Source organism: Thermobia domestica, chromosome 7, assembly GCF_964235325.1.
Source record: "Thermobia domestica chromosome 7, izTheDome1.hap1.1, whole genome shotgun sequence".
Taxonomy (NCBI): Eukaryota; Metazoa; Arthropoda; class Insecta; order Zygentoma; family Lepismatidae; genus Thermobia; species Thermobia domestica.
Window position 1 is genome coordinate 233,188,767 of NC_137460.1, and position 26,040 is coordinate 233,214,806.

The following is a 26,040-nucleotide window of genomic DNA, read 5'->3' on the forward strand; positions in this document are numbered from 1 at the left end:
CCGTACTGAGCTCATGGCGGAAGGAGATCTGACGAAACGGATCGATTCCCAAGGAACAGTTCCCTGGTCTACTGTCCCGATTCATTGATTCCCTGGCTCTCACCGTAGGCGAGAACCTGAAGGCAGGATTCCTCGCTACAGATCTGGTTCTCCTACATGCTGAAGCTCCCTTCTCAAAATTTCCAATGTGCCCGATAGCACACAGGTCGAGAAAGACATAGACCCAAGTCTCCTGCAGTTTCTTTACGATTCCAGAGTGGGCCCAAGCGCCAAAGCGAGGACGAGCTGAGGGAAAAAAAAACTTTGTTTCTCCTGAAAAACGGTTGCTCCCACGGGAAGAACCGGAAACTGGGACCATATACGAGGGTGAAGGAGGGAGACGTCGGAGAGCCCTTGGTGATGGAAGAGGAGTTCGTCGAGGAACTCCTGATAGAGAATAACTGGAAACCGGAAAACCGTGACAGCTCCAAAAGAAACCCGGTCAGGGAAAGAAGGCGAAGAAAATTAAAAGGTATGACGAAAACACCTGTAAATCTGTATGTAGGACTTTCGAAACTACAAGGGCGGGAAGAATGAATTCAGTGCTTCAGGTGCGAAAAAGGGCTGTGTGGTTTTGCAACATTGGATCCAAAAATCCGCAGTATGCTTGTTACGATTGTGATGTTGACGATTAAGATTTTCATTCCGTTGTTAGATGTAAAGGTATGTTAAAAGTAAAGCTTTAAGAAAAACTTGTATAATGGTGTATAATGATGTAAACAAATAAAGATTTTCTGGTTAAAAAGCATACAACATATATTACACATGACCAAAACAGTGTTTTACACTGCATTTACATTAATTCCATGTTATTAACCCCTTGTGTCGGGTAAGTTTGACCTTACGAAGTAAATACAGAAGGTGCCAAAGTAGCCCCACCCTGGAGCTAATTTGACAGATAATTCTTTAATTTCTCCCCGCCTAAACTTACTTGCAGAAACTTAAGTTCAGTTGCAGTGGATGTGATAATCTGGATACCTATTGTTATGATGAGAATAGTATCATTGACAGTTTGCAGCCAGTTTCCGCTGTATACATCTAAAATAATGCAAAACCTGTCATAGTAGCCCCGTTTTACGTTACTTTGACAACTAAGCTCTTTATATTATACATTTTTATAACATCACAAGACATCGAAGTTATTAAATTAATTTCACGTCTTCCTTTCCTTTAGAAGCCTTTTATGGTTTGAAACGGAGGCACATACAATCTCTAATTATCCGTAATGTTTTTTATACAGGGTTGACAGAATGATTAGTATTAGGTTTGACACGTGGAAGATACCCGTTTCAATCTTTGATGAACATATTATGAGGCTTTGATGAAGAGATAATTGTAATTAATACCTTTAAAGTCTTAGTGTACGTTTCATTGTAATCATAAAGACTAAGACATTATCATTGTGAGAAAAACAGAAGGATAATATAAATCGTACATATACAATTCGCATTCTTGAAGCATCAAGCACAGTAAATTTATTTCAGTTGACCTTAGTTCACTGTTCTATTTCAGCATCGAGGTTGTATGAGACGTGGCTCAATAATTCTACTTGGGATTTAAAATATTGAGCTTCATATTTGCTGATGGATTTCACAGGGTCTCTCTCCTATGCAATATAATTCGTGGAGGAAAACGACTGGAAAATTCTTCTCAAGCAAATTGGGGAACTGGAAGTCTACGAGGGGGTACCCAAAAAAAACGGGAAATTGGTCATAACTTCTTTATTTCTTAATATTTTTATACCAAATTTTCATCACCTTGAAAGTATTGTGAATGGACCGCAACGCATTACTGCAAACGATCCTTCCATTGTTCAAAACAGTTTTGAAAATCACTTATCGGGATCTTCTTTATGACGTCTAGCGATTTTTGTTTTACCTCCTCCACATTGGCAAAACGCTTTCCTTTCATGTCACGTTTGAGTCTGGGGAACAAAAATAAATCACAGGGGCTAGATCCGGTGAGTAGGGGGTGCACAATCGGTGTCATGCCGTTTTTGGTCAAAAACTGCTTCACGGAGAGGGCGGTGTGAACCGAAGCGTTGTCATGATGGAAGAACCATTCGCCTGTGCGCCAAAGATCTGACCTTTTCTTCCGGATACTCTCCATCAATCTGTTCAAAACCTCCAAGTAGAACCAATGGTTAACAGTTTGACCCGGAGGAACGAACTCCGCGTGCACAACACCTCTGCAATCGAAGAAACAAATGAGCATTGTCTTGATGTGTGACTTCACTTGGCGAGCTTTCTTGGGACAAGGAGAGCCACTTGTCTTCCACTGGCTTGATTGCTGCTTTCATTCGGGGTCGTAGCCATAGCACCACGATTCATCACCAGTAATCACCTTGGCAAAAAATCAGGGTCCTCTTTGAGTTGATTTTGAAGTTCAACACTGCCTCAAGTCGACGCTCCTTTTCCTCGTCTGTGAGTTGGCGAGGGACAAATTTGGTTCCAACCCTTCTCATGTGCAAATCTTCTTATATAATCCTCTGAATTGAACTCCACGATATTTCAGACATATCACAGAGTTGATCAATGGTTCGACGACGGTCTTCACGAACGAGGACATTGCTTTTTTCGACGTTTTCGTCAGTTCTTGCCGTTGAGGGGCGTCCTGAACGGGGTTGGTCTACAATTCACATTTCTCCATTTTTGAAACGTGCAAACCACTCGTATGCTCTGGTTTTACTTAGGGCAGCATCCCCATAAGCAGTCTTCAGCATTACAGTAATTTCCGCGGCCGATTTCCCCAACAGGAAACAAAATTTTACAGACGCTCGTTGCTCTTGGTAATCTGCCATCACGTTTTCGCCGAACTGGAAAAAGTTGTTTTACTAAACAAACTCTCAAGAGCGAACCGATGCACTCACAGCGACACAACTTCGCACACAGACGCAGGTGGCGTAATCGTGACGGACAACTGGTACAAAAATGGGTTCCCCCACTCTCCCTCCCCGCTGCAGCACAATTCCCGTTTCTTTTGGGTCCCCCCTCGTATATTGAGGTTTTCCTGAGTGAGAGTTCATTTAAGCGTTAATGTACTCCAGATGTTGCAAGTACGATGGTGTAATAAAGTAATCTTCAGGTAGTTGCTCTCGACAGGTAATAAGGTTGAAAATATCAGTAGCGTCCAATTTCGTGGATAGATGACAAACTATACGGTTACACTGTTCAATCTTTCACTGCTGCTCATTCTTCAGGTTCATGGCGGGAAACAAATATTGATTATAATTACTGGGTATGACTTAAAGCATTGTGTCCTTTTCCCTTTTTGTGTCTTGGGTTTCGGTTTTCTTTTCTTCTTAAATAATGGATTTGGGCATAATATTTTTGAAGTTAGGGTGTACTGTCCTGGCAGCCACGATATTTTTAGTGCTCGTAACATCTGCGATTACCATAGGACTATTGAGGAAATTGGAATAACTATTTTGAAGCATGAATTTTTTTTCGAACTTCACAGAGGTACATTACCGCCGGTTCGAATAAAATCTTGTAACATTCCTTAATTAAACAAGTGTGAAGACTGTTTTAGTATATTCTATTGACTTTTTTTAAGAAACTGTAGAATTGATATAGTTTCTGCTGACGATTATCCTCTTTCTTGGTCAGGTCTTTCGAGTGGCATTAGTTCAGGATTTTGAATCGAGCGGCCAGTAGTAAGTTTTTAGCTCCGGTTTATTACATAGTAGTGGAATTTCTATACGACGAACAATATCGAATTTTTTCCCTTTTTTTGAGGCCTAATCTTGGCCTATGACGGTAATCGAAGGACGGACTCATAACTAGTGGGTGAAGTTGTGAACACTTTCCCATGTCAAGACAAGAATGTTTCGATCTATTTTAATTCACTGGAGGGAATATTTATTATGTGCATTTAGCGTCTATTTCTTCAAATAATTACGATTTTGAGTAAAGGAAAGAACTTATAATTTTGTCTTCTGTGTGGTGAATGAAGAGGCTGTTTAGTACTATTTAATACCAATTCTGACTAGTGATAAAAGACTGAACATCGCTGGTTTCTTGGCGATATATTAGTTTGATCGGGCTTCGAAGGGAAAACCTTATAAGACATTACGGACTCTTGACAATGGCTGATTCATTCACTGTATTTAATTATGTGGTGATTTTCCTAATAAAAAATTTGGCATTCGTCTTGCTATATTGTAAAAATTCAGAATCTGACTGGACATTAAGTTGAAAGGAGTGGTAAGCGGAGGATTTGAACTCGAAACTCCAGTGTCTTTATGCAGGTGTGTGGTATGACTAGGAACTGGATTCTGTGATCCTCTTGTTTATTTAATAGTTCGATATAACTTCATGAACCTTTAGGACTTATTTGGTGAAATATTATTTCAATAACGAACTTCGTGTTACAATTTCATGGATCTTAAGCGAAACTCATGAGTAGTACTGGTTAGCTTTAAAAGTTTTTACGTTCACACAAGAAGATAACTGACTAATTTTGGTTTGGATTCTACTTGAGTCTACAGTTTATGATTTTACGTTTTAACGTTGGAACTTCGATTATTTAATAATGTAACCCTTAAATTTCAAAGTAGGTGATACAAATTTGGTTTACATATGACCAGGGCCGAAGATGAGATGCTCCATGTTTCTCTTTTTGGAATTTTAATTACTTGATTATTTACCTGTTTGTTCGATTCCATTTAAAGTTTTTAGATACAGACGAAAGTGATGGAAGTGTAAATTGTAATCTCGCATCAAGCAAGATCACTAACATCTACGCGGGCCCTACTGTGAAATTAATTTATTTGGTTTATTGTTTTAGCTATATATATATATATTTCTGTTACTATTGCTGACATATATGGAGTAACTCTATCCATCACGACTCTGGAACTCGCTAAAGAAATAATAAACACTTCTGACCAGAGTATATACACTTGTTTATTAAAAACTAAATTACAGTGTTATTATATGGAGTAAGCTTACTCCATTGCTCGAATTTTTCATGCCCTCTTGCCGAAAAGCGGAAGGGGGCTCATGAATATTTTCTGAAATAATATTGTTTTGAACTCATCATTAAATCAGCTTAGTGGTGTTGTTATATATACTTAGTTTTATGCTTGCTTTCTATTACGACCAATTAACTTTTGAGCTTTCAGATTAGTGCAAATATAGTGTAGAAAAGAATAATAAACGATAATTCTTTGTAGTATTTCCGCCAAATGAGTGGATGCTTTAAATAGTCATTCGGATTAATGATTAAAATTATTTCTCTTTTTCTTATAATAATTGCGGAACCAGGTGTTCATTGCTGTTTCGTCATACATTCAGCAAGTCATATGTACACATGACTATAGCGGGAAAACATGACAATAGTCGGCCATTAGCATACATAAAGTATATTTTATGGCCTATGGCACTAATAGTGATCCTAATTTTTGAATATTTGAAGGTGTTGGTGGCGTGACATGTGGGCGGCCCTTGTTTTGATCTATATGCTAGACTTCAATACAAACCAATAATTTCTGTAGTACATTGATAGGTCATAGTAACGATTCTTGATAATTATGTAACTACGTTCCTGACTAATCGTAGTTAATTTTGGTTAATTAAGGTTAACTAAGTTTAAGAAAACTGTAATTGTCCTAACTTTTTGTTTTTTTAATAAATCAGTTGCAATCTGCCAACACAACATTGCTGCACGTCTTTCAAATAAGAACGGAAATAAAACACTAAACTGTACTAATCATATAAAAAAATGCTTTACATGTTACGTTTCGATCTTCTAACCAAGATTCTCATCAGACGTCAATTGCAATGTACATATTTTGTTTTTGCATTGCGATGTATCACAGGGTAACTACGTTAATTAAAAGGGGACAGGGGCAGCCTCATGTACTTTAGTATTTTTTGTTTCTTGTTTCGTAATTCAGCAAATAAGGACTGCTTATGATTTACAGTAAGACGGGGTTACTTTGCACAAAATATAAAAAAAGATCCACAGTCCTCCGTCGGCAAAACCATGAACAGAAAAGAGGATATTTCAACTGACACCGTAAGATAGAGCATTTAACTGTATTTTGGCGGCTAACATCAGTTCTATTTACTGGGAGGGTTTATTATGTAGAGGTATGGAAAACAGTCACTGTAAAGGCCTCCAAAATTTGAAAGATACAACGTACAAGATTTTCCGTCAATGCCAATTTCGTAGAACACTACTGTATATAATGTGATTTTGATGCAATAGTTGAAATTGAAATATGAAACGTTGTAGTCATAAAAAATGTAAAACTGAGAGAAGGCGGTTTCAGCCTCTACTTGGGGTTACTTTGCATCGGTCCAAAATACCGCATAGATAGGAAATTATTACTACTGGAAACTCCTGCATTTTAAATTTAGGTAAATTTCCTATTTATATAGATGCCGAATTGAATTTCTTGTTGGAAAATTATTTTATGAACAGTGGTGGAACCAGGAAAGTAGTTTGAAAGATGCTTCACTAACAAAGAATTCGATTTTTTCCAAAAATCACTAGATTTTTAGCCTGATAATCCGAAATCCCGTAAATCTCCCACTAATTACGGTTGGGATGATATTCTTGGACATAAGGAATAACCAAGGGAATTTAATACACGGTATTTTTTTTTTGTCCCTGAATTGTGCAAAGTAACCCCAGCTATGCGGTCACTTTGCACCAAAGTTCATATTTCAATAATTATGTTTATACTGAATGTTTACTAATGAACTTGCACTAATGTTTGCCTTATATATTTAAAACACAGTGACCTAAATTATTACATTTGTAAGTTACATACGATTTTCATTAAAATGGCTTAAATCTTGTGCAAAGTAACCGCGTCTTACGGTAACCTAGATGTTTTAAATTGAGTTTATAAAACAGAATAATGTCACAAATGTTGAGGATAGATGGGGCATTAGTGAAGCTGGTACCCCTTTATATAAGTTTTAAAAGGCCCACGTATGTAACTTGACTACATCTTTTCCCACACTGGCGATTATGATGTTTTTCAGCTGTATGTGCGTCAAGGTGTGTCTTGAAACAATGTGAATTCTACTAATTATTTTTAGTACTCTTGACATGTATTAAATCTCACATGTATGAATTTCGTGTGAAGCCCAACATGATTTTCTTAAAAACTCACTTTCATATTTCTCAGACTTAAGACGTTTCTGTTCTGCACGTGTCTAAAGTGTTTGCCAAATATGAGTTTTGAATATATTCCTCCCCTATTTCTGCCATATTATACACGTATTTTTCAATAATGTGAAATGTAATATTTTAATAAATCCTTCCCACATCTCGTCAGTGTCATACTCTCTCTTTCCGTGCGGAATGTAAAATCTTTTTCATACTTCTAGCAAACGTTTCTTAGAACTGAACGTTAACATGTACTGCCAAACTAGAATTTATTTTTTTCTATACACTACTGGTACTTCTGATGCCTTTTCTTGTATGTATTTACATCTCTCTTGCCAAACGAGATTTTTCAACAAATTCTTGTTATATATTTTAATGTCCAACTCTTAGCAAAATATGGATATCAACTAAACTCCCTAGGTGTGAAAATATACACACATGGCAAATTGTGCAAGTTTCAGCTGTTTTTATTAAAATGTTTTGCCAATCTTCGAAGTTGACAAAAGTTTTCCAACACTGCACGTGTGAGCGTTATCTTTGTGTATTAATGTGTTTTGCCACATCTGAACATCAAATATATTCATTTTGACCGTGTGAGGTTACTCTCCGGTGTGAATCAGCATGTGTCTTACAATCTATAAGGTCTAATAAATTTTTCCTCATTCTTTGCACGTGTAAGGATTTCACCTATTTGTATCGACATGTTTGTTGACAAACTGGAACATAATCTAAATTCCTTTCCGCACTCTTGGGACGTAAAATCCTATGAGCTCTGTATCTTAAGTTGTGTATAGCCAAACATCACAGTTGAGTAAATTCCTTTCCACACAATCAATGACACATAGGTCATTGATTGCACCTGTGTTGCTAGATTTGAAGGTACACTAAATCTCTTTCGACATTCTTTGTACATGTGAACTCTTTCATTAGTGTTTGGCAACAAGTTAACGTCGACTAAGTCTTTTACCACATTGGTTGGACGTGAGAGATTTTACCTGTGAATCACCACATGCTGCCAGGATAGAACGTGGATTTTCTTTCTCCACTTTCCTCACAAGTGTGAGATTATTACCTGAGTGTACTAACACGTGTGTTCGCAAACTTGAACGGAGACTAAACCCCTTTTCCCATTTTTGGCATGCGTGCGGTGTTCACATGTGTGTATCAACATTTGCGTTACCAACCTTAAAATTAGTTTCCACATCCATTGCACGTATGAGGAAGCTCAACTGAGTATACTTGAGTAGAGTTAAACGTACCTCTCAGCACCGAGGCTATATAAGACGGAACATACTGATTAACGTGGAGTCCGAAATTTATAAGCTCCTGTCGGGAATCGAACCGGCTCTCCCACGCCAAAGGCGCGTACGCTAACCGTTTAGAAACGAAGGTGTCACAATTGAGTGTACCAACTTGTGTCTTCCGAAACTTGAACGCAGTCTAAACCCTTTCCCACATTGTTGGCATGTGTAAGGAGTTTCACCTGTGTGAATCATTGTGTGTGATGCCAGGTATGAACGTCGCCTAAATCGTCTTCCACATTTTTCACACATGTGAGGTTTTTCACCTGTGTGAATCATCATGTGTTTTGCCAGGTTCGAACTTAGACTAAATTGTTTACTACATTCTTTGCAAGTGTGAGATTTAACATCTGAGTGTACTAACATATGCCTTTTCAAAACTGAACGTAGACTAAACGTCTTTCCACATTCTTGGCATGTGTGGGGCTTTTCACCGGTATGTACCACCATGTGTGTTGCAAGGTGTGTACGTCGACGAAATCTCTTTTCACATTCCTTGCATGCGAAAGGTTTTTCACCTGTGTGTATCATCATGTGTATTTTGAGGTGCGAGCGGTGATTAAATCGCTTTCCACATTCTTTGCACGTGTGATGTTTCTCAATTTTGTGTAACAACTCGTGCGTCAGCATCGGAGAAATGCCTTCCTTTCCTGTAAGAAACAAGTTCGCGTTTCTGTGAAGAGTTTGGCTATGGCACCTGTAACAAATTGAATACAGAAGAAAATTTGAATCCAAGTAAATAATCAGAAACAACGAAGAAATAAGAACGCTCGCTTTCAAAATGCAGTAAAAAGTACATTCTATATGTGACACGTCTCCAGGTAACGATATATTTCATGATAAAATAATTACCATTATAATACTATTACATGACATCTTGTAGAAATATAGAACCGAGAACTATCGAGGAGCTACCAGTCTCGTAATGAGAGGATGTAATTTGCTTTATTATCTCAAATTGTACAACTATTTATATATACGATACCAGAGTTAAGTACTTACGAATGTATATATGTTATGCTAGGTAATAAACATTTCATTATTATAGGTGAAAATATCTTCAATTTTTAGTGCCAGAAAATTTCATAATTGCGAGTACTTTTTGCAATTACAGCCACTATAAGCTGTTAGTTTGATGACAAATAAACTAAGGAAGAGTGTAAGAATTTTTTACAATTTTACACAATATACAGTATTTCATTGAGAAACAAATCTCTAGTAGTGTTTCTATTATTGTTTCAATGCTTTGAAATATTAAATTTTAATCCATATTACGATGTTTACGTTTCTTGATAAATAGCCATGTGACTATATCTGATACATATTTAAGCCCACTTGTGAAAAAAAAAAAAAAACTTTCGAGAAGCGGCTTTTTTTCATTTCCTTGTTAACTTTCATTTATTTATTTATTGGAAATACATCATATTACGGTTGCAGAATTACACGTTAAGGAAATATGGACATCCATTGCCAGGTTCCTCTCTCTTAGATTATTACTGTTGATGGTCTCCAGAATTTTTAAAATTCTAATGCTATAACGTTGCTACATTCCAGCACACAGAAATAAGTGTGCTATTGTACGTTTCTGTTCAACACATAGGGACTTATGTAGAGTCGTTTTGGCATATGATGAGGGTCAAACTAAAGGCGTAACAATTGCTGGAAACATTAGTTAATCCAATTCTTTAGCATTCCAGTAATCACGCTTCTGAACGACTTTGCATAAGGCCCATAGAATTTCAATTTTAACTAACCTGATATAGTGTCATTCGAATAAATCGAAACTCCATACTACTTTTGGAATCCTGGTATCGTAGGGTTCCTGAAACAATGTCTGTCGACTCTTATTTTAATCATGAAATACTTAGTAATTATTGTTTATTACTTTAGAAGTCAAAAACGGAATGTCAAGATAAATGATTCACTCTAAGTATTAAGAAACGTAAGAAGCAAGTTATACATCACATTATAAAAGAAAGGATACTGAATTGTTTGAAATAAATAATTTAATATGCTGTATGCCTACCTTTAACTGAGATTTCGTCATAATACATTCATTAAAATGGTATCATATGGAGGAGGAGGATTAAAATTATACGTTGAAAATTTTAATTTCACGAGTCACTCTTGTTAGAACGAGAACATTTAGCACATTAGCTTATTACTTAAAGAAAACGGTCACGTGCAGCATCTGCATATTATTGTTAGTACACAAACTTGGCATCCAGCGTATCTGTCATTATCTAAGGAAATAAATGAATCGGTTGAAATAAATTTTACACTGCAGTTAGCCAGATCGATAGTACTGTCTCTGAGCTAAAACCCCTCTTCCTTTCTTTTCACTTTACTCTCAGATAAATGAGAGTCCTGCGAGTACCAGAACAGATTAAAATTGTATGCAGAAAGGAGAGTATCTAACGATGGATTATGTTAGAAAGGTGAAATCTATCATATAAAATCTTTACTGAAAACCAGTGGAAACTGATCTACGTCTTAAGAGATGAAAACGAACAATTTCCATAGATTGAAAATGTATAATTTTAATATATAAAAATAATATGTAATTTACAGATATCCATCATGCATCATCTGACGCAGTTTAGTGATCAAAATATTGCTAGCATATAATCCATGTTAGCTTGGTTTAGTGCACAATTATATCCATTTGAAGAGTTTTATTTATGACGTTATAGGACTTCGCGTTCGGTTAATCACAGGTTGAATAAATTTCGTGTACTACTGAATGTATACTAAAGTATAAAGGTGAAGAATATATTTTATTTTCTTGAGCTTTTAATATTTGGTGCTAATTTTACACAGTGGAAATTACTATCGAAATTTGAAATGAATGTCAGGTCTGTTGCAAATAACTAACTCTTTTCGGCTTCCTTCATACTTTCGCAAACATGTGCACAATAAGTTGTGTATCTTCTTGCAACAACAGAAACACACCACGGATGACTGTTGCGAACTCTCAAACAAAATGTCCATAAAGGAATTCTTAACTTCAACTTTGAATTTCACTAGCATATAAGAACTTTTAAGAAAACTACGTTTTAAAACAGATGTAATGAAACGTTACTCACTTGTGAACCCATACAACTTCAGGTCAACATATAGGGTTGTTTCGATATTTTAATATCTGCAACGTCTAAAACCACAGAACTCGTGGTATACGGGTTAAGATTTTTTTTTTTCAGGCAGACAAAGTATTTTATTGAATTTTCTTTCAAATAATGCATTCCAAACGTGTTACTTTATATATGGGAAGCATTCTACTTCTTGGGGAAAAATATCAAAGAATCAAAATTTCTTTCTACGTAATTAAAATTATCTGTTTCATCCCAGCGTTAGTACACTACAATATTAAGGGGACAAGACTTATGGATACTCTTCACTAAATATATCTATATACTTTTTAGGCGTTATACATAATATCTTTAAGCACACGTTTGAGAGAACAAATATTACATGATAATATATGCCAATCGTCGTGATCAGTGTTGAGTATTTATAATCATTTATAAGCCGAAACTAGAAAAATAATTAATACTTAGTATAAAGGTTTAGGGAATGTCTGCTTGTCCCGACTTTATAAACACATTCTGAAAAAAAATCACAATTTATTTATATTATCTCAGTAAAACTCCGCTTTCTTTGCAGAAATATGTCTTGAAACCGGTCAATATTTCATTACAGTAACAAATCAGATCCAGAACCTCTACACATCCTGAACCATAATGTTATTTCTGATTATATTTACTGAACGACCAGTGAAATTCAAAGTTGAAGTTAAGAATTCCTTTATGGACATTTTGTTTGAGAGTTCGCAACAGTCATCCGTGGTGTGTTTCTCTTGTTGCAAGAAGATACACAACTTATTGTGCACATGTTTGCGAAAGTATGAAGGAAGCCGAAAAGAGTTAGTTATAGTAATTTCCACTGTGTAAAATTAGCACCAAATATTAAAAGCTCAAGAAAATAAAATATATTCTTCACCTTTATACTTTAGTATACATTCAGTAGTACACGAAATTTATTCAACCTGTGATTAACCGAAAGCGAAGTCCTATAACGTCATAAATAAAAGTTTTCAAATGGATATAATTGTGCACTAAACCAAGCTAACATGGATTTCTTTCACCCACTTTCATAGGACTGTATTGTATAACATTTTCTTACTGTTGTTTACCAAGCAACCTGCCTATACTTTCTCTTTTACTGGAATTCTTCGATTCTCATTGCATTACTGACCCAAGAGACGTGACCTACACACAGCGACGAACATTTTCTTTTCGTTCATCTTATGCTAAGTAACTTATTCAAAATTTACCAGTCTTCTTTCCTGCGTGTTAATAACCATCTATATAATTTGGCAGTCCGAACTTGTGACAATGTGTTGTTACTCAGCTTAACTGAAGGAGAAAGAAAAGAAAAACATCCTTTTCTGAATGTAGATTTTTTGAGAATTGTTTACAGTTCAGGTGACATTTTGTGAAGCCAGTCAACAGAGTTTCTCTTTCCTATTCAATTGCAAGTAATGTTTACAGCTCTTACGTTAAAAAATATAAATGTAGGTACGTGATATATCTATTCCAATATCTAAATAAATTCCATTCATTACAGCAACAACTACGACTCACATAAAGTATTATCCATCCAAAGCAAATTTCTCTTACAACGTGACATCATTGGTATTAAGCTTCAGAATTTTACAAACTAGTAAATTTTGAGATACACATACCAATGAATATTTAATGAATGGGACGAAAATTTATTGCCGTAATTATTCATGCACTAAGGAATATATCATATACCAAAAAAGTTTCACCCAAACAGGAATCACAGTTGATCTTAAGGTTGTAAGTCTGAGGCTTTACTACAGAGCTAATATTTTTAACTTTTATTTGTAAGCTATTTCGCACATGGATAGACGCGGACAAAATATTGCTTACAAATGGAATCAAGGAAACAAAAAATGTTTAAATATCCCAATGAAACGTTTTGTTTACAGTAAGACAGGTAGCATGATCAAGTTAAAAGAGTTAAACAATTTGTAAAATATTTGTGTTTTTAAACAAGTGAGAGGATTTTAGCGGAATGTGTGAAATACACAAGATAAATGTTGGAATGGTAAAAACCTGGCGTGGTTGAAACATACATCATTATTAGAATGACAAAACAGATAACAAATTTGCTATAGTACCAGGATAATAATTCAAATCAGGACAAAGATTAAAATTGATGCCACTGAAGGACAAAGTTTGAAGGCGGCATGTTTTGCTTACAATTTACACAACTTCTGCCTAATATCTCTCACATTGCTACAATAGCCAAGTTAAATAACCGAATATCGTAACATAGTGTGAAACTAAGACTTCTAAATTATGCGAATCCAATATTCATACTTTAGTTAGAACATCTCTAACAACTGGTTCCCACAGAGTAGTAAGACCGAATTGTCTTGGACGCTGAATCCACCTCAGAAAGCTATTACCAGATATCCCTTACTCTTTTACTTCTCGAGAGATAATCGTTCAAATATTCGTTAATTTGAAGCATTTCCGATTTTAATAGAAAATTAACAGAGGAGATAGAACCTCTCCGTGGGACGCTTACTCGATCGCAGAAAAGCTTCTCGACGTTTTTAATAATTATTCTCTATCAAAATCTCATACCAGAAGTACTAATAGATTCAACCGCTTCCGGTTCCGATATAGCCATGCGGGCTGTGATGATATATATAAAATTGATAAGCGGTAGCCATTCCAAATACTATTTCTTGCTATCTATTACTACCTGTGTTTTATGGTGATAAATTTTGAAACCAGAAATAGATCATTTCAAATAATGAAAAGAGATTTAACGTAAAAATGGAAACTATTCTTGGCGAAATCAATTGAAAAAAAAACGCATTTCAGTGTTTTTCCGTGTATGTTCTATACAATTAAGTATTAATGCTGGTAATAATAGAAAATTTGAACCACTTTCTGCTTATAGGTAGTTATAGGTAGTTATGGTATCCTGAGAAACAAAATCGCTTGTAAATCAACAGCTCCTCGCCACCTGTTAAAATTATCTTTGTACATCAATAAAAGCTGAGACTGTAAAGGGCTAACTTTAACCAGTTCAGGTTTGAACAGAGCTTCAACGGGAAAGAAGGAACATTCTCTATGCTAGCTGACTGGATTGTAGAAAGTCAGATATCGATATCTCTACGGAAATCAGTATTGAGAGCGGAAGTAATTGTAATTTCAAAACACTTACTGTTCTGGTATAGTGCTGCAAGTAGTCATGACATGTTATCTTGAGACGTAGAATCGTTTGCAGAAAATGCTTCAAGCTAACTATTACCGTGTTTGTTTTGTGACGATAAACAATTAAACCAGAAATGGTAAATTCTAACCACTTCCACTTTGAACTGAATTTCAACCGAGGAAATTGACATATTATTTGCATGCCGAGGCTATTAAAAAAAAAAACAAAAAAAACTGCAACTTTAGAGATTTTTAGTATTTTTCCTGTAAGAAAATAAGTATTGACATTGAATGTAAAAGTAAATTTGATCTACTTCCATTTTTGGGTGTCGTGGACAATCATTATATATTGTACTAACACGCTGAATCGTTTGTAGAAAACTGATTTTCATCATATGTTACCATTGTTGTTGTATGGTATAAAAGTTGAAAAATATATTTAAACTGGTAGTAATAGTAAATTAGAATCATGCTCGGTTCTGGTACAGTTCTGTCGATAATCCGATATGTTGAATTTAAAGGCCAAATTGTTTCAGGAAAGCCACTTTTTGCTATTTGGTATCCTTTTCGTTCCCTAGAGATAAATATTGAAACTAGAAATGGATAATTTGAAAAAGTTACGGTTTGAAACAAGGGTTTATGGAGGAGATGGACCTATTCTTAGGAAGCTGAATCGATTGCATGAAACCATATCTCGGTATCTGCTATCGTCCTTACTCTATAGCAGCGTTTCCCAACTGGTGTGCCGCGAATAAACCGCTGGTGTGCCGTGAGGAAATCGAAACAAAATTATTAATTATATAGCAACTAAATTGCAAAACATAAGAAAAAATTTATATTTTTGTATTTTACATAACTATGAATTTCTACCATGGAAAAAAATACTGTAATTGTAATATATTATTCTACATCTATTACTTTGTAGCAGACAGTATTTCGGCTCGTACATATTTCCACGGTTAGCTGCTATGTTACGCTTCAATTGAGAGTCATACTAACACCAAGAAATGGAAGCACTTGTACGGTACGCGTCAAATGAACGTTCGCAGAACACTCATTCACACGTCAATGACAGAACAGCACTTTGTTCAACATCTGTGTTTTGACTTCGATGCATCGCAAGCTGTCATTGCAATAATATGCACCGGTTTAAGTTAAAACAGCAAAGTTATAGGTACAAGACATTTGTTTGTTCGTTCGTTATTTAGTGATCTTCGGTTTTAGTGAAAGCTTGGATACAGTTTTCGAAAAAGAAAGCGTATTTTTAAAAATCTGAGTCGTATAATTTCTTGTAATTGTTTTCTATTTTAAAATTAGAATAAAAAATAAGCATAATGAATTAACGTAGGGGAAACCAGTGATCGAGCTTTCATCTCTGTGAGAAGAAAATCAGTAATCACAGAAAAAAAATACCATGGTATTTTATATTTGCAAATAATAATAATAATAATAATAATAATAATAATAATAATAATAATATCTATGAGTGTGCCGCGAAAACTCAAGTTACACCCGTAATGCGCCGCAAGTTGAAAAAGGTTGGGAAACGCTGCTCTATAGAAATCAGTATTAAAACTACCTGTGGTAGTAAATTTTAACCACTTTCAATTTTTGTAGAGTGCCGAGGGTTGTGATACGTTCTCTTCAGACTTACAATCGATTGGAAAAAAAATCTTTTGCCGCTATCTGTTACAGTTTGTCCTACGATGACAAATATAAAAACTGGAAATTGCTAATTTCAAACGCTTTGGCTTCAATAGTCGTCAGTGGAAAATGTAGAACCTTTTCTTAGAACGCTCAATTGATTGGAAAAACCGCATTCTGATACCTCTTACCGCTATTGCCCTATAGAAATAAATATTGAACCCAAAAATGTTAAATTAGAGCCACTTCCAGTTTTGGAAGAGTGCAGTAACAATAGTCATGTTATGTTTGATGCTGAATTGTTTGTTGAGTCTTCTTGCTGTATTTCGGTTCTCTGTCAATAAATGTTTAAACCAGTGTACTAACCAGTTTAGGTTTGAATAAAATTTCAGCGCAATAAAATGAAATCTTTGAGTTTTACGTCCCACGTTTATGCCGGTTCGGCTAAAGCAGACGGTGAATATGAGTAATCAATGAAATGGTGGAATGAAGAAAGTAGGAGAAAACAGGAGAACCCCGAGAAAACCCATGCACATGGTGTTTGTCTACCACAAAGTTCACTTGGCGAGGGCTGGGATCGAACCCGGGACCCCAAGCACTAGAGGTGAACGCTCTATCACTGAGCCACCGCGGCCCCAAGATTTCAGCGCAGATCGTGGAACCTATCCTTGAGATGATTCATCGATTGCAAAAAGCCGCTTTTTGATATTTTTACAGTGTTCGTTCTGCGGAAATCAGCATTGAAACCAGAAGAACTAGTAAATTCGAAATATTCCCGTTATCGATAAAATACCGAGGATAATAGCGGTATATTGTCTTGAGATGCTGAGTCCTTGTCAGCTAACTTCTCCATATCTTACCGTTTTCATTGTACGGAAAGAAACTTTGAAACCAGTATTGAAACCAGGAGTAATAGGGAATTTTAACAGTTCGTTTTGGCATAGTGTTGCGGATAGACATGATATGTCGTCTACAGACAGAATCATTTGCAAACAATCACTTCTTGTTATCGGTTACCAATTTGATTTATGGGCTAAAAAGTCTAAAAATAAAATTTCTAGTCTGAAAAAAAAATTTCGTTTGAGTATAGGGTTAACGGGCAAAATTGAATCCATCTGAAGGACGCTTAAATATTTATTAGAAACAACATCTTGAAAGCATTTATCCTTTATCCTCTAGGGAATTCTGTTTTGAAACTGAACGGAATAGTAAATTTAAACTACTTTCGGTTTCGATAAAATATACTGGATAATCCTGGAAGTTGTGTTAAGACGCTGAATCGTTTGCAAGCAACCGCTTCTGGCTATATTACAATTTTCGTTCTATAACGATAAACGTTGAAATGGAAATGACTAATTTGATCGAATTCACGTTTGAATAGTTAACAAATGAGATAGAACCTATTCTTTACAAGCTGAACCAATTGCAAGAAAACGTTTTTGTTTATTTTTTTACCACGTTTGCGTTGATACCTGTTGACAGACGGACGGACGTACAAAAACATTCGAAAAGACTTCTGTTACTTGCGCAGAGCATAGTTTTAAAGTCTAAAAACCTGCATTTGGTTTCATGCACATTATGAACAGTAATACTATTGTTCATAACAGCTCAAAAATTTAGCCATGATTTTATGCGAGATTCGAAACCAGTTCTGATATGTTCACTTTAAATCGTAGGTGTTCAAATAAAACCATTACAAATGTTAACACACATACTTTCTATTATTTACCTAGGTAATAATGCATAGTTCATTTTCGACACGGTTGCTGACACATTATGAGTGGCTGAACACGTGACTTGGCAGAACGTGTAGTAAAGAGAGCTGGTACCACAAGGACTGACAGTGACTACAAGTTTAGCTACATGGAACACACCGGCAGTAATTTTTTGAGTTAAAAAAAACCGCATTGCTGTGTAAAGAATATGCTCTGGCGCTGTTCTCTATATAGTTTGAACCTTTTCTTTCCTACTCGCCGCTAACTCACGACCACTAAAATCTAAATAATAAATAATTATTAATATGAATAGATGAAAAGCCATTTTGAAGAAAGAAAAAGATACGAAAGTTTAAACGTATATGAAGAAACTTTTTTTTACCTAACCATAATCCATGTCACATACTCTAAGATGATAAACGAAAATTACAAGAAAATAAATATTAATAATAGATGTGAACATACAGAAACATATTTAGAAAAAAAAAAGTTTCAGCTGCCGTGACTCAAACGCACGACCTTGTATTCCAGACGCCAACATCTTAGCCATCAGAATACCAAGTCAACCTTGCTAACATTGGTTTGTCTACTGTGTTTACAGTGCAAAGATGCGAAATGGAAGCAAATTGCATAAATTAGTTAGTAAAAAGTCTGGGTTATACACGACATAACCCCTTAAACACCACATTGTGGCCACAGAAGTAATTCAGGAGGTCAAAAGAAACTAACTATAGTGTAAAGATACATGATAACACCTAGCCTCCACTAACCAATGGTCAATAAAATTTAAGATAATGTACCAAAAATGTAAGAAAGCAATTATTGGACAAAAAACGTGCTTGAGATTAAAAAATAAATTGTACCAACCGGCATCTGAAAGCGGGTTGTTTATTGAACAAGCACGCCTGGTATCAATGAATTAATGTCAAAGCTTGCAAAACGAATTTTCAAAATTTTATTTATACTGCACGTACATTACTGACAACGCTACCAGGATCACTGGTGGAAAAATGAAAAGAAAGCCGAGAACAAATTTCTACGTAACATCGTTGTTGATTACCAGTAGTATCTTGTTTTAATTCCATTTTAACTCACATTTTATCATATCTATATTAAGACGATATATTTGGGAAAAACTCGCGGAGAATTCATCCAAATAATAACATTATATTTAACTGAAAACAAAGAAGAAACAAGGTTTTTTCTTTTAGATACACTCGCAGCTATTTTAGGATTCTTATATTTGTAATGAATGTTTTTGAGTTTTTTTTAAATTGAAAAAAAAATATAAAAAGTAGAAGAAAAAGAAGGACGAAGGGCATGAGTTAAAGTTTTAGATACCATGCTGCACCTAAAATCTATGACCGTGACCTGCTGAGTTGTAACAAATCGAAAGAGGGAGGCAAAAAAATAACAAAGAAGGATTACAAAGAAGAAAAAGGCATGTAAAAAGTGCCATAGATAAGACCAAAAAATCGACAAAGACAGGGCGGAAATGCAAGCTATAATTTTGAAAGGAAGAAATAACCTAAATAAAAGAAATGCACGTTTGATAATGGCAACTCTTGTAACCGATGATGCATAAGCTTAAAAGCGGCACCCAAACCAGTACCGTATGTGCTTTATGTCAGCTGGAAATGCCAATCGAACTAACGTGATGCACACAATTTTTATGGTAAATTATGAGTATATTGCAATCCTGTAATTTTAAAACTCCGAAAATAATCTCAGCTTTCCACTTTTTTCACACGCTAGTCACACTGTTTGAAATACGAAATGTAACTGGAATTTGTAAGGTTTCACCTATCACTTTGTTCATTTTATATGGAATAGCTCAGCGCTTTATCTCCACGTGCGCAAAGTATGGAGCAGTACAGAAAGGCAGTATGAAGTATGGTAAATGATACAAATCCACAATACTGACAAATGCTACTAAACTACAAAAGTCTTGGCAGAATGCTGTCGAAAGTAGTGTGAGAAAATATATATAATCGAGAAAAATTGCAACGGGGAAAATGAAATGAAAACATGAAGTATATTAGAAAAAGGATATATAAGAGTGATTCCATTTCAGATCGTCCTGAAAAATTTTTTTCTTCGATATACAGCCTTCCAAAATGGCTGTCCTCCTCTCGGATTGCTCGAAAAACTGAAAAACATAAATTAAAAATTTTATTGTAGAGAAACGAGTATACTTAGTAACAAAATCGCAATAGCAGGAAGAGTATAAAGTTGTATGTTTCGGTGGGGGGCCAAAATTCATATATTGGTCCAATAGGAATCGCGCAATTCACTTGCAATATTGCCAACTTTAGTGAAATGTTTGCTACCTTCAAACATTTTTTTTCTGTCCTCACGAGCAATATCAACCATCTGCTTCCAGCATCGAAATCTAGTTCATAAGGTCTCTTGAAAATGTAAAGGACTATAGTTTCTCATCATTACATCCCACGTTATAGCATGATGAAAAGCTGAAAATTTCATTAAGACGCCATGTTTGGACGCCATTTTCTCAAAAACCCCACCTTTCAAAAATCTGAATTTTTTACATGTATTGCAGAACTACCTAAGTATTTAATATCCATTAACTGTTCATGCGGCTGCAACCCCTAACATTCGTAATTATTTATTGAAATTTCGATTTTTGTACTTGAAATTTAAATATTTCCTATGAGCATTTAAATACTATACACAAGGCGAATTGAAAGGGAGTATGAAAATTTTTAGGGGCGAATCCTGACATCAAATCCATTAGAAAAGTTCCTATAAACATGAGTCGAAATCCGCTTCGTTTTCGATTTACAGGGTTTCCAACTCGGGACCAAAAATCGGCCTGAGACAATAGAAAATAAAATATATATTTCTCGTTAAATCAGAAACTGTGTGTTAAAGCTTTGATAAAGTTCAGAAAGTTGATTTGTATCAATATGATTTCTACGTGCGTGGCAATTCGGTTGGCAGTGTTGCCAACTTCGTAGAACTTTTTTTTCAAATGACACTACGTTGTTTTTATTTGGTATTTATTAACAGATGAAGCACAATTTTCCCCACATCACCACTGTTTTCGAAAACATACATGTATTTCATTAAAAGGTTTTATCTCGTGCGTTATTGATAGTTTGTGTGAATCGGTGTTATGAACATCGTCCTAGTGCTCTCTGGAACCATGAAAATTGTTTTCACTGGTAGCATGACATCGTAGTGCACAAGTTAAGTGTTTGTGTGAATAACAATGGGGAAGTCCTATTACAGTAAGAACCGTATTAAATGTGTTGATTATACTAAAAGCCATAAGAGGATTGTGCACAAAAAAAAAATCTAGAGAAAAATTTTATCTTGCGGTAAAATATATGCATTGCGTTCAGCGTGTATGCCCAAATATGCTATTAGGGGATGATGATTATTTGTGTCCTGTACACAAGGCGATTTGAAAGGCAGTATGAAAAGTTTTAAGAGGTGAATCCTTCACCGTGGTCTACGTTTCACTGATAGTGGCCGTTTTAATGGCGACACATTCATGTGTAGCATGTTAACCCATTATCAGCCATTGTCCCTCTTTTGGGACGGGTTTCTTGATTATTTTTGAAAGTGTTTGCAAAGATATTCTTTCAATATTTCACTTTCTTTCATTTGTTTAGAGTATCTTCTGCATAATACAGAAGTTACTTGCAAACTTTTAATAATACGATGGCCAAGAGACGGCGCAACGTAATGTCGAATTTGCATTTTTCAGCTGTGCACACTTTTTTCCGTTTTAGCGTAATATTTGTACTGCATATTCAATAAAATAAAGTTTGTTCTGTAACAAAATGAATCTCAAAGTAATATGATCGTCTGCCATGCAACATAAATGCATTTATTTAAATTTCTCATATATTTATTTCAAGCATCCCAAAATTGGGACATTGGCTGATTACGTTAGTATTATTTCCTATGTTAGTTATAATTCAGTTTTGTGTCGAATAGTGGTAGTTCTGAAGATATAATTAGGTGTTGTGGTAAGTAACAAAGGTTGCATTTCGTAGAATACTATGACATTGTATAAGCCTGCCTTCACATTGGTTAAATAATGAATTTATTAGAAAAGTATTATAGTGATGAGATCAACCCCGAAGATGTAGAAGTTGCAATTATACTTGCAGATTAACTTACGGACGAGGAAGAGATACCAGAGAACTCCTTACTGGAAAGTGCTGTTAGTGATGTAGCTGGTACCTTGGAATTGATCGACAACTCCGGCAGAATTGAGGACGGAACGAGCACCTCAATTCCAAAGAGAAGGAAAATGTCAGAGGTAAGTGTTGATGTTGCGCCGTCTACGCCAAATATATCTGAAGCTGAAAATAAAACAGGCGGGAGGAGTTTCCGTGCCTCGAAGTGGTATAAGTGTGATCCAAAATATAGTTAATCAATGCAAACACAATAAATAAATTTAGATAATGCAGTGTAGTCAGTTCGGCGTTATTCTCAGAAGCAAAAAATTGAAATATATATCCCAATGCCACATCTTGTCAAAGAGTACAATGCGCATACGGGAGGAGTAGACCTTCTAGATAAACAGGTAGCATTATACAGGGTAAGAATCAGATCAAAGAAGTGGTGGTGGCCTTTGCTTACACAAATGTTAGATGTCGCAGTTGTCAATACTTGGAGGATCTATCAGATCGTCAATGCAAATGAGAACATGTCTCTGCTCGATGTTCGGAGGCGGATTGTTCTATTCTATCTTTCTAAGGGAAACCGTTTTTCGACAAGAACAGGGCCTCAGGCAAGCAGTGTTAGGTGGCAGAGTGAGTATTGACGTGCGTAGAGACCCAGGAAATCATCTCTACCCAGGGAAACACCATGAGATGATGATAGTAACCAAAACGCAGAAAAGATGTACATTTTGCAAGAAGAAGACAATAAAGATTTGTAAAAGATGTAACGTAGGACTGCTTAACAAATGCTTTGCATCATTTCACACATAAATTGTAATGAAACATTGTTTCTCATGTGAATTAGTGAAATAAGTAGGTTTTATAATGTATGAAATTGGTTTTCGTGCAATCCCATATAATTTGCAAAATATAGAGATGATCTAACAAATGCATAAAGATAAGTGCAATATAAGTGTACAAACTGCTGTAGGATAACAATAAAGTAATTTAGAATTACATGTATGTAAAAAAAATTCAAGTGTGCAAATGTGTATTCATTTGGAACAATTTGATAAATTTCAAAATTCAAAGACGTTTGTGAAATGGAAATATAAAATGCTTACGTATTCTGCCATTGTCCCAAAAATGGGACGGGTTGTATTTCCTGAAGTATATCGGCTAACTCTTTTTTAACAGTAATTTTGCATCTTTATATCTCAAACAGTTATGAATAAACACATTTTAAAAAATTAACAACGATACAAGAGTTTTGGCGGGTAATGGGTTAACTGTCTGGTTAATGGTTTCCAAATCTACATTCAGAGGAACAAATTGTTTATCTTGCCATTGCATAATTTCATATTTACACCTTCTTCCCTGGTCACCAATAATCTCACATATATTCACTTCGTCCACGGTAAATATTTAAAGCACCCTTTACACAAATAATCATCCTCTCCTAATACTACGTTTTGGCACACACGCTGTACGCAATCCATATATTTTACCGCAAGATAAAATTTTTGTCAAGGATTTCTTTCTGTACACAATCCTCTTATGCCTTTCAGAATAATCAACACATTTAATATGGCCCTTACTGTAATAGAACTTCTCCATTGTTATTCACACAAACACGTAACTAGTGCACTACAATGTCATGTTACCAGTAAAAACAATTTTCATGGTTCCAGTAAACACTAGGATGATGTTCAGAACACCGAATCGCGTAATAAAATGTATCGTGGTTGCAGCAGAACTTCTTGAACAAGTTGGAACTTGATGCGTAGAGTTGCGAGAGGTTTTGCAATAATAAGAAATAAATTTTCTTCTTCTTCTTGTTCTTCTTCTTCTTCTTCTTTTTATTATTATTATAAGAACTTGCACAGACGTAGTTTTTATTCGACATCTTGGTTTTTCCAATGATGCCACACATCAGGTCAAATTCACACTTAATGTTGAAAACTATTAATAACGCACGAGATAAAACATTTTAATGAAATACATGTAAGTTTTCGAAAACTGTGCTGATGTGGGGAAAATTGTGCTATATGTGATGTTTACAATCATTAATAAATACCAAATAAAAACAATGTAGTGTCATTTGGAAAAAACTTTTACGAAGTTGGCAACACTGTCAACCGAATTACAACGCACGTAAAAACCATATTGATACAAATCAACTTTCTGAACTTTATCAAAGCTTTAACACACAGTTTCTGATTTAACGTGAAATATATATATATTATTTTCTATTGTCCCGGACCGATTATGAGTCCCGAGTTGGAAACCCTATAACTCGAAAACGAAGCGGAATTCGACTCATGTTTATAGGAACTTTTCTACTGGATTTGATGTCAGGATTCGTCTCTCAAAATTTTCGTACTAACTTTCAATTCGCCTTGTGTATAAATCTAAATGCCCATAGGAAATATTTACCGAATGTTTGAGGCTGCAGCCGCATGAACGATTAACGGATATTAAATACTTAGGTACTTCTGCAATACATGTAAAATATTCAGATTTTTAAAAGGTGGGGTTTTGAGAAAATGGCGTCCAAACATGACGTCTTAATGAAATTTTCAGCTTTTCATCATGCAATAACATGGGATGTAATAATCAGAAACGAAAGTCCTTTACATTTTCAAGAGACCTTATGGACTAGATTTCGACGCTAGTAGCAGATGGTTGATATTGCTCGTGAGGACAGAAAAAATATGTTGCAAGTTAGCAAAAATTTCACCAAAGTTGGCAATATTGCAAATGAATTGCGCGATTCCTATTGGACAAATATACGAATATTGGCCTTCCACCGAAACATACAACTTTATACTCTTCCTGCTATTGCGATTATGTTGCTAAGTACACTCGTTTCTCTACATCAAAACTTTTAGTTTGACATGTTTTTCAGTTTTTTGACCAATCCGAGTGGAGGACAGCCATTTTGGAAGGCTGTATATCGAAAAAATATGGATTTAATAATTTTGTACGTAGATCCCATGCATAAAAAATAAATGAAATCTGAGACTATGATGGGGACCAATTGTAGTTTGCCTGGACGATTTGAAATGGAATCGGTCATAACAATAAAAAGTGCCTTTAGCTCCATAACCTACTCGTCTGTTGTAATTGCTTTCACTCTTATACTCCTGCACCTTCCGATTGATCATAGAATAAATTCCCTCGTGCAAGAAACTTAATAAAAGTGGGCAACAGGTTTCTAGAAAGCAGCTTATATCTCTTCTTCATAAAACCTTGGATATATTGCCATTATTGTGTATTGCTAATGCAAACCTGCATCGAGAAATGCAAAGCTGCTTAGAAGGTGCATTTTTCCATGCTACTGAGAAGTTTTTGTCCGAAAGGCGGGATGCACTTAATAATTTTGTATTGATTGCTTTATATTTAATCAGTCTTGCACAGGGCTAATTTATAAATAAATAAATATCGCTGCGGTGGCATTTTATGAGAAAATCTTAGTACCCTATAATGAAAACTGACCAAACTTTGCTCTGAAATCAACTTATAATAACAATGATCACGTCATCCAAAAGAAGTTCTACATAGAAGAATGAAACTTCGTTTATAAGATAACTTTTTCAAATTTACTAGGAGCATATTATCTGATAAAAATGCTATTGCCCCTTAATACAGATTGAGACTAACTTGCCTAAAAATTGCTTTGTATTTATTATGGCCATCTCCATTTATTATTGCCCTACAGAGAAGAAAGCGTATAAAGTACTACTTTAAAAGGTATTAAGATTTCATTTTGTCAAAAAACGTACTTTCCAAAGTTATTTTGTATTGCAAATCTATTCTT

The 26,040-nt window shown here is 35.2% G+C and overlaps 1 protein-coding gene across 1 annotated transcript in view; it reads right to left on the minus strand.

Annotated features, from left to right (window-relative positions):
• Positions 1-7,077: 7,077 nt before the first annotated feature.
• LOC145690733 (uncharacterized) overlaps positions 7,078-26,040 on the minus strand; it is a 28,220-nt gene continuing 9,257 nt past the window's right edge. Inside the window, exon 2 of the mRNA XM_081765914.1 lies at positions 7,078-9,162. Within this exon, the coding sequence (XP_081622040.1) occupies positions 8,535-9,162 (628 nt within the window). The 3' untranslated portion in view covers positions 7,078-8,534. The remainder of the gene's footprint in view (positions 9,163-26,040) is intronic.